This window comes from Suricata suricatta, chromosome 17, assembly GCF_006229205.1.
Source record: "Suricata suricatta isolate VVHF042 chromosome 17, meerkat_22Aug2017_6uvM2_HiC, whole genome shotgun sequence".
Taxonomy (NCBI): domain Eukaryota; kingdom Metazoa; phylum Chordata; class Mammalia; order Carnivora; family Herpestidae; genus Suricata; species Suricata suricatta.
Window position 1 is genome coordinate 430,585 of NC_043716.1, and position 9,490 is coordinate 440,074.

Below are 9,490 nucleotides of genomic sequence, written 5' to 3' on the forward strand. Positions count from 1 at the left end.
CAGCCACGCCACCTTCTCGCTGTCGGGCCGCGGCCAGGTGAGCATGGGGCCGGGGGCGGGGGGCCGACCCTCCGCCCCGAGTGCGTGAGCCCGCCCGCGCGGGTGTGCGGGGCCGGGGGCAGTCCCGCCGCGGGGACTCGGTGTGTAGGTCCGGCCCCCACTCCGGGGTGGGAGAGGGCCCCAGAAGCCTGCCCGCTGCACCTGTCTCAGGCCCCCTCCTTTCTTCGGAGCCAGGCCCTGCCTCCCTCTCCCCTTTGTCCCATGACGCTCCGGCGCTGAGGTTCGGTCCCTGGCCGCGTCAACACGGCCTGGGCCTTGCGGGCAGCTCCCGGCTCTCCTACCTGCATTCGTGCGCCCCCTGCGTCGCCGCTTCACTGAGGCCTGACGGCTCTCGTTATTGATTAACCCAGACTGAGAACTCAGGCCCGTGTGTGTGAGGCCGAGGCCAGGAGGACGCAGGGTGGTCGGGGCAGCCGCCTTGGGAACTCGCAGGGGGTTAGGAGAGACGTGGAAACCAGCCTGGAGCAGTCTCCAGCTTCCTGGGGTCAGTGACCCACGTGGGGATGGGGTGGAGGCTGGTGGGGACCAGTCAGCACGCTGAGCCTGGGGCCTCAGGTTAGACTGTTTCCATGGTGTGTGCAGCGGCCCTTAGGTGGGATTTTCCACTCTGCTGAGGCATGTGCTCGGGGCTCGGTTTCCAGGGTCTGGGTCCAAGTGCTTGGCACCTGCTGGCCCTCCTAGGTTCCATCCGTCAAACGTGCGTGGGCTGGGCTGCCCCTCGGGGCCAGCAGGCGGGGATCACATTAGCCCCTGGAGGTGCCAGCCTGGCAGGGGGGTGGGAGTGGCCCCAGACAGAGCTGTGCCACAGTGTGGGCAGCTGGAGCAGATGTGCCCCAGACACCTAGCCCCTTCCCGGTGGGTGTCCCAGGAAGGCTTTGTGCCGGAAGCCCAGGGCTGGCTGCTGCTGGTGCAGGTGCGGGTGGGACGGGCACTGTGCGTGCAGGCTCAGCGACGCTTTCCGACGCCTGTCCGGAGGAGGGGCCTGGCCGGAGCGAGGGGGAGGGCTGAGTTGTGAAGGCCCTGTGGGCGCTGGAAGGGAGCTAGGCTCCGTCTCCGGTGTTCAGTGCTCCTTGCGAAGGGCCTGGAAATGTGGACACTTAATTCTGTCCTATGAGCACAACGTACTGCTCATCCATGGTGTAAAATCACCGCGGTGAGCTCACACGTGCCTAATCACCTGTGTCATCGGCTGTTTCTGAAGTTGTGTTTTAACACACGTTTGCCACTCGTCTGCTCGAAGAAGCCGCTGTCCAAGTGTTCGGAGAGATCATGTCCCAGGCATATGTGTGTGACTGCAGACATGCACGTGTGTGCTCATACATGTGTGACAGGGGCCCGTCATCTGGCTGTCTCAGTGGGAAGTGGCCGTTCTCACCCGAGGTGACCTAGTCCTCTTGCTTGTGGGGGTGGTGGGTGAGGGGTGCTGGGCAGGGCCGGACGGGCCCTTCTTGTTCCGCAAGGTCCAGCAAGGATGGGTGGTGGGCTGGAGGGTGGTTGGGGACGTGGTGGGGTCGTTGGCTGGTCCAAGGAGAGGGGACAGTCTTCAAGGGGGAGTTGGCAGGGCAGCACAGACAGGAGCCGTGCCTGGGGAGCTGTTGGGTCACAGACCTAGGGGGTGCCGGGGTCTGGCTGGGTCCTGCTGAGCGAGAGAGGCTATGGGCCGTGCAGGCGAAGCTTTCAGAGCTGGTAGCCCGGAGGGGTCACGGCTGGACTTTAGGGAGGCCTCAGGGCAGAGCCTGCAGCCGGAGCCCTGAGGTGGGTGAAGTACTCAGGTAATTGTGCGGAAGGAAGGGGGGGGGGCGGGGAGGAGCTGCTGGGCAGCTAGCGGGTCCCAGGGAGCCCATCCCGGAAGTCAAGGGGACAGCACTTCTGGAGGAAGGGGTCGGGGCCGACAGGGACACCGCGGCTCCTCAGGGGAGAGGGATGGAGACAAGCTGGGAAGTGGGCTGTGGGCTTCAGAAAGGCATAGCTGGGCACTTGGGTGGAGGATGGTCAAGGTCTCCGGGGGGTCAGAGGTCGTGCAGCCCCCTGCACCTAGGCAGCGCCCCACGCTGACCTCAGAAGCGCTGCCCCCGCGTCTCCTGCAGCCCCCTCTAAGGAGCGCTGCCGGCGGCCGAGGGGGCAGTGCAGCCATCTGTACAGGACGTACGACTGGGCGCTTGGTCACGAGCCGGGAGTCAGGGCTCCAGGCTGGGCCTGGGGGCGGCTGGTTCATGCCCTGTGTCTGTGTCACAGGGGGCGTGGGGCCAGTGAGAGCCGAGGTGAGGCATGGCAGGACTGGTGTTACCCCGCCCCTCTGTAATAAGCAGTGAGATTTAGAGAATCTGTTGGTTCCTGCTGTTTCAGACTTGGGGCTGGTGGAAGTGGGTCACACTTAGCATATAAATGTGTCCTGCCCTCCATGCAGAAAGAGTTGATCATGGAATCCACTTTTGAGTCCACAAACCTTGACCTTGCTAGGTTGTGAGGAGACAGAGGAGTAGCCAGGGCCGCTCTAGGAGGAGGGAGAGGGCAGGGCCACGGAGTGGGAGAAACCAAGGTGGACTTCCTGAAGGAGGCCAAGTCCCTGAAGCAGACAGGAGCTGCTCTCGTCATGTTTGCGGTGAGGCCTTGGGAGCACCTCCTCAAAAGCCGACCTCAGTTTCTCGGTATCTAGACCAGGGGGGACTGGGCCAGGCTGGCTGGGCCTCTCATGCCGAGCGAACGGGGTCCTTGTAACAGTGACATGAGCAGGTTCCGCCCACAAGCAGCCACGGAGCCGCAGCTGTGGCCTCGCAGGCGGAGGGAGCCCGTGGTGGATGGTGGCAGCCTGAGGCCAGGCCAGGCCAGGCCAATCCGGGCCAGGCTTGGTCCCTGGAAAGGTCCTGACTGAGCTGGAGCCCCCGGGCCGCTGGCGGAGGCCCTCAGGGACAGCTGCCAGGACTGTGAGAGAAACCAGACGCCCTTATCAGCCTTCCTTTCCCAGACACACTGTGTGATAAGGGAGGTGAATGCTTTAGGGGGATGTTTGGATGGAGTCTTGAAAGCCGTGTGTGAGTGGGGGATGGGCAGCAGTCTCGGCACTGGCTCCTGGCCCCTGCCTGGCTCCTGTGCCCACGCGTGAGCCCGGTGGGTCAGGCAGCACCGAGAATGCCTGAAATGCTCCTGCCTTCTCAACGTGTCTACAGACTCCCCAGGGAGAGGATCGTGTCTCCTGGAGTCCCCGAAATCACACCTGTGTCACCCTGCGTTTGCCCCTAAGGCTCCCAGGCCTGGGCTCCCTTATGAAAGGGTGGCTCTTCTGAAAACTCAGATGAGGACCCTTATTTGCCGGCTCCCGTCCCAGGGCTCTCTGCACAGAGTGTGCCTGGGGACTGGCCCAGGTCGTGGGTTTAAGGCCTCTGCTGTGCAAGGGTCCTGCTGGTCCCCCCTTTTCTCCCCCTCATCTGGCTAAGACAGGTCCAGCGGGGCCAGCACTCGCCCTGCGCCGGGTCCTGGGGGGCACATTTGTCCTGAGTTGCTCTCTGTTCTCTGGAAGGCCAGAGTGCTTTGTGGACAAAGTCTCAGGTTGGGGTGGGGACCTGGGTCCCAAACATCAAGCCCCCCCCCACCCCGTGCCGGCCGCGGGTTGTGTGATGATGTTGGCAGTGGTCCCCCTTGGCCCGAGCTATGGGCAGAGGCTCTCCTTGAGTGAGGGGCAGGTCCAGGCGTGGGGAAGGGGCAGTAGGGGGGGAACAGGACACCCAGGAATCTGGCTTGTCCAGAACCTACAGGAAGTAGGTTCCCGTTGGGTTGTGGCTCCTGGTCCCCTGGGGCGTCACCAGGGTGGAGGGCCTGCTACGTGCAGGGGCAGGCATCTGGGGGCCCCCCACGGAGACCCACATTCCTGGGAACATGGTTTCGTCATCATCAGCCGGTCCCTCCAGGCCCCTGCCAGGACCTGTGGCACCGGTTGGACCAGAGTAGGAGGGTGGGGGGACACGGAGACCCCAGGCTGAGCTGGCCCAGGTGACAGGTGGGGGCCGGGGTTCCTCCTCCTCCTGATCTGGCCTCAGGTTAGGGGTTCCCGCAGAGGCCCCTTCGCCACAGCCCGGCCCCTCCCCATGTCCTCCTGAGTCAGGACGTGAGGGGTCCCCGTGTCTCCCAGGCTCCCCCAGGGCTCCAGGTCCTGTCCTTTCGCCCTTCTGCAGGGACCCCCACCCTACAGAGGGACAGCCCCTTCCAGCTCTGCCCTGCCCTCCCCAGCTTCTCCTCCAGGCCCTCTCCCGCCCCACCCCTACCTTGTTCTGTTCCTAAATCACCAATGACGTCTCCCTTGCTAAACCCAACGGGCACCATTCAGATCTCATCCGACCATTTCCTTGACCCGAGGCCACCTCTGGGTGCCGGGGCTCGCGTGTGCTCTTCCCAGTACACGTGCCCCGGCCTCGCCCAGCCTTCCCCAGGTTCTCCCCCTGCCCCTCTGGCTGCTCCTCTGTAGACACCCCCTCCCCCGCCCCGTGCGGGTGCTGGGAACCAAGACTCCGGTTTCTCCCTTGTTCATCCATCCTTCTGTCCTGCCTCTTAAACTTCAGACCCAAGCGCGCGGCTGCCTCCTGACCTCACCTCCCAGGTGCCCCAGGGGCAGCTCACACTCAGCATGTCCTCTCTGAAATCCCTGTTTTCCCACCAACGCCCTGCCATCCCCTGCAGGACACTCCTCCCTCCTTATCCCCCCGCATCCGCCCACTCTCCCCAGGGCTCCCGCCCTTCTGCCTTCACCCTGGCACTGCCCGCATCCTCTCCCCTCTCAGTGGCACCTGGGGTGGCACGGTTCATGTGTAGCCACCAATCAGGGCGCGCCGTGGCTCAAGGTCTGTCTGTGCGGACCCTAGTGGCTCTGCTGGGCATGGCCTCCCCTCCTTGGCCACCCGGCCCGGGCACCGCTGCCTCTGGGGAGCCCTCTCTGACCCGCTGGGCCCGCTGCGGCCTGTGGACAGGCCTGTCATTGGCATGCACTCTGGGGCTGGTTTGGCAGTGTCTGCTTGAGGTCCTGGCGCCCCCGCCCCAGATTGATTCCCCCATGGCCCAGGGGCCCCGCTGGCCAGCTGAGGGCCTGCGGAGCCATCTGGGGTCAGGGGCTGGCGTTAGTCATCTGGGAACCTTGCAGACAAGAGCCAGCCTGGAGGTGTTTCAGGACAGGTATGGCCTCCAGCCTCCAACTGGCCCTTAGAACGAGGGGGTCTGCCCGGATCCCCTGCCCGCCAGGCAGAGCCCGCCAGCCCCGTGGGACGCCGGGCCCTCCACACCTCCCTCACTGTGGGGGGCGGGGCCTCAGTGGAGGAGGACGTCCCTCCTGGCCACAGATCACAGGGGTTTCTCACGTGTCACCGTGGACAGCACACCTCTTCCCGGGGCCCCCAGGCTCTGCCTGCCGCGTGGGGGTGTCAGCATCCACCTGAGAGGGTAGAAGCAAGTTGGTGTAAGCGGCGAGGACCGAAAAGGGCCTGACAATCCATAGAGCATCTCTCCCTTATCGCAGATGGGGGAGCTGCGAGCCAGCAGCAGCACTGAGCTGAGCGGCTCCCTGGTGGCCCAGACGGGACGCCAGGCACCCCCAGTGGCTTCACTGACGTGGCGGGGGGCCAGGGGGCCCTCAGAGCCAGTCAGGCGCTCCTACCCCAGGCCTCCAGGCAAATCTCGTGACGGTGTTCAATGACAAGTCCTCAGCACGAAGGCCCAGTGCCTTGGCCCAGAGAACCTTAGGGTTCCGGTGTCCGGTGCCCCTATACAGGCATCTGCGTCGGCCGCCTGGGAGGGGGCAGGGTGGGCCTCCTTGCGCGCTACTTGGAACCCCAGCCTGATCATTGTTTCTAGCACTGTTGCGGTCGGGGTGAGCCCAGGGGAGGCGTTTGCCTGGCAGGACTTCGGGGGCTCTGCAGCTGGGGCCGGGCCCTCGCCAGCTCACGCGTGGCCTGCCCCCAGTCCCAGATCTGGGAGCTGTCTCTTAGACGGGAGTGTTCTTTGCCCCCAGAACTGGTGGCGGCTCAGACCGCAGCCTGGGGGGTGGGCAGTGGCCCTGCCTGATGAGGCCTCCTTGGTGTGCGTGTCTCCACAGAGCGTGGACCACCAGGACGAGGCCAGCGAGGTGGCCACGAGAAAGGCCTCAGACTCATGCGTCGTGGAGAACGGGCACCAGCCTGGGGCAGGTAGGGCTCGACAGCAGAGGGGCCCCCTTGGCCAGGAGGAGGCCTGGCCCTGGAGCCCGGCAGGCAGGCAGGCTGCCGGGAGGGCGGCCGCACTCAGCACCAAGTAGGACTTTGTAAACACAGAGGGAGATGGGAGGTCCCAAAAGGGGGTCAGCGTCCCTGGTCCTGGAGGAAACCAGCAGGTGGTGAGCGTCCCTGGTCCTGGAGGAAACCAGCAGGCCCCAAGGTGTCCATGCAGCGCATGCCACAGTGTGGCCGACAGGCCAGCTAGTGTTTATTGAACTGATCGTGAGGGCAGTTTGGAACAGACATAGACTCTGGTCAGAGCAGTGAGGCGTCCCCAGAAGAGGGAGGTCAGGGAGGCCTTCCTGGAGGAGGTGGGAGGCGGGTTCACAGAGGCTGGGGTTCCCCAGGGCAGGTGGTTTGAGGCCCCAGCAGATGCCTTGGCCAGCCTGCCGCTTCCTCCTGGCCTTGTGTTCCAGGTCCGGGTGACGGAGCCCCGGAGGCGGCCAGAACCTTCCCGGCACTGGAGCCGCCCAGACCTCGCCCCGGGACCCTCTCCTTGCAGCTGCCCCACCAGCCGGTCACGGCCATCACTCGGGTCTCGGAGAAGTTTTCAGGGGAGACCTCGGCCGCGGCTCTCTCGCCCACGTCTGCCGCCATCCTGGGGGGGCCCAGCCCGAGCCCCAGTGAGGCCACCGCACCCTGGACTCTGGGTCCCAGCGGTAGGAGCGGGAGAGCGTGGCCCGGGCGCAGACTTCACCGGGATGTGGGGGGCAGGCAGGGCTCGGGGGCTGGCGAGGGACTCAGAAAGCCTGGGCCCGAGCTGCCGCCTGCGCCTGTGCACCCTGCCCTGCCCTGCCCGAGTCCTCCCAGAGATGCCGAGACCTGGCCGCTACCCTGGGGGGAGACGTGGCTTCCATTCCAGGGGGAGCCATGGTTAGGACGTGACTGTCCCCCTGCACACATGGCAGGGCTCCGCCAGCCTGCCTTGGGCCTGTGGCCAGGCCTCCAGCAGTGTGTCCTGGGGTGGGGCTTCCAAAATGAGGGTTTGGGGACAAAGTGTGTGCTGGACACACAGCACAGGAAGCCCCAAGCCCTGGGCTCCCCAGAGCAGCTGGGAACGCTTATGTGCTTATGAGATCTTTTCTGTCTGAGCTCTGTGCTCCCAGCACTGCCCCCCCCATCCTCAACTGTTGGCCGTGGTGGGGCCAGCTTAGTGGGGGGCCTGCCCCTCCAGGGAGCCGTGCTGGGTCAGGGAGGGGCTCTGGTGGTGGCCCTGCCTGAGGCCCTGGCTACTTCTGCTCCTCTCCTGTCCGCAGAGAAGAGTCCTTCCGCCCAGAGGTCGAGCTCCAGCTATGGGGTGGTGTCGGCCGCCAGCAGTGACAGGTGCGTCAGGGGTGTGGCAGCCAGGTGGGCTGTGCTGTCCTGGGGCTCGGGCTCCCAGGCCCCCAGCAGGCGCCCCTCCTGCTGAGCTTGGAGAGCCAGGCAGCGGGCTGCAGGGGAGGCTGCAGGGCTGGCTGGACAGTCTCACTGGGAGAAATGTGGCCACAGCTGGCTTCTCTGTGGGCTGTGCAGAGCTGGTCAGTGTGGAGATGGGAGGGGGCGTGTCAGTGCCCACAGAGGAAGGAGGGTAGGAGGGGCCTGGGGCAGGTGTGCAGCCCCACCCCCGTGGTGGTACAGGTCCCCTCCCCCAGCCTGCAGCTGTCCCCACGACCCCCGCTCCCCCCGGCCAGCTGGCTGGGGGTGGTGGGCTGGCTTGGCTTTCCTTTTAATGATAAAGGAAAATTGTGACTTTCTGGCAAATTGTTCAGGAGGAGACAAAGGGGGTCTTATCTGGTGGTGGAGAGGGGCCTGGTGGGGCTGGTTGGGGTCCACCTTCTGCCAGCAGGAACTGACACCTGCTGAGGGGGGATTATGCCCAGCGTGGGTACCCCCTGCAGTGGGCTTGGGGGGTGGGGGTGGGCTCTGCTCTGCTCGGTCAGAAAACCTGCCCAACAGGCTGTGCTTCCTTTGCTCCTGCTGCGTCACTGGCAGGGGGACCTTGGGCCCGTGGGGGCTGGGACATCTCTGACACGTGGCTCTCTCCTCAGCCCACCCCTGCTGGCACCCTGGTCGCCGCCAGCCAGCGCCCAGGCCCGGCGCCGGGAGCTGGTCAGGTCGCAGACGCTGCCTCGCACGTCGGGGGCGCAGGCCCGGAAGGCCTTGTTTGAGAAGTGGGAGCGGGACACCGGGGGCAAGTACGGATGCTCGTGCCCAGACCCACGCGGGGGCCAGGCGGGCACAGCGCAGCGGCCCCGTCCTCTTCCCTGGGGGCAAGGGGCGAGGGCCACCCGTGATGAGAGCCCCTGGCCCGCCCATTCCAGGGGTGCCCCAGGCCACCCTCACCGGCCTCCCCTGGTGTCCCTCGGCTCCGGGCAGGACAGGGAGACCGCAGGGGGTAGTGGGTTGGGACTCCTGGGGGGATGTGGGGTGACAGTGCGCCCTCCCTTAGAGACAGCCTGGTCTTTGCACAGGGACCCCGTCAACAGCATGGCATCTGCTGGGTGCAGGGTGAGGCCTGGCCTGTGTGGCGAGGACACCCCCAGGCCCAGCCTCCTGTGACCTGTGAGGGAGACAGACCCTGGCAGTGTCCCTGCTGAGCCAGCTCTGGGCCGTGTCTTGGGGCCCCCAGGGAGACCACCCTTACAGCTAGGCGGCTAGGCAGGGAACTGTCTGGGAGGCTTGTCCCTGGGTGGCTGGCATGGAGGGGAGGGGGCAGAGGGCCGGGACCTGAGGCTACGTGGTCTGGGTCCCCGGTCCCAGGATTGCCAGGTGACCCCTGATTCCCAGTGTTCGGAATAGACGGCATGGGGAGGGAGCGTGGTCCTGCCAGATGCCGCCAAGGGAGGGGGCTGCGTGCGGCAGTGCATCTCCCCTGGGGGAGCAGCGCAGGTGGGGTGGGAGCGGCGGGGACCCGCGGCCCCACGGCAGGCGGGTGCTCCTCACACAGGGGGAAGGGCGAGGTGCGGGGCAAGCTGAAGCGGTCCCAGAGCTTCGGCGTGGCCAGCGCCAGCAGCATCAAGCAGCTGCTGCTGGAGTGGTGCCGTCAGAAGACCCTTGGCTACCAGGTGAGCCCAGCCCCCACCCCAGCCCCCGGGGGACCCCTCACTCCAGCCCTGGGGGAACCCAGCTACCAGGTGAGCCCAGCCCCCACCCCAGCCCCCGGGGGACCCCTCATCCCAGCCCTGGGGGAACCCAGCTACCAGGTGAGCCCAGCCCCC

General features: G+C 66.0%; 1 protein-coding gene across 2 annotated transcripts in view; it reads left to right on the forward strand.

Annotated features, from left to right (window-relative positions):
- Window positions 1-9,490, forward strand: part of SMTNL2 (smoothelin like 2) — an 18,198-nt gene that overhangs the window by 2,042 nt on the left and 6,666 nt on the right. Inside the window, exons 1-6 of one of the 2 annotated variants that reach the window (XM_029929066.1) lie at window positions 1,339-1,440; window positions 6,137-6,227; window positions 6,710-6,952; window positions 7,550-7,616; window positions 8,321-8,467; window positions 9,220-9,337. In XM_029929066.1, coding sequence (XP_029784926.1) covers window positions 1,381-1,440; window positions 6,137-6,227; window positions 6,710-6,952; window positions 7,550-7,616; window positions 8,321-8,467; window positions 9,220-9,337 — 726 coding nt within the window. In that variant the 5' untranslated portion in view covers window positions 1,339-1,380. Of the gene's footprint in view, window positions 1-1,338; window positions 1,441-6,136; window positions 6,228-6,709; window positions 6,953-7,549; window positions 7,617-8,320; window positions 8,468-9,219; window positions 9,338-9,490 lie in introns of those variants that run through there. The other variant, XM_029929067.1, reaches the window with a different exon arrangement.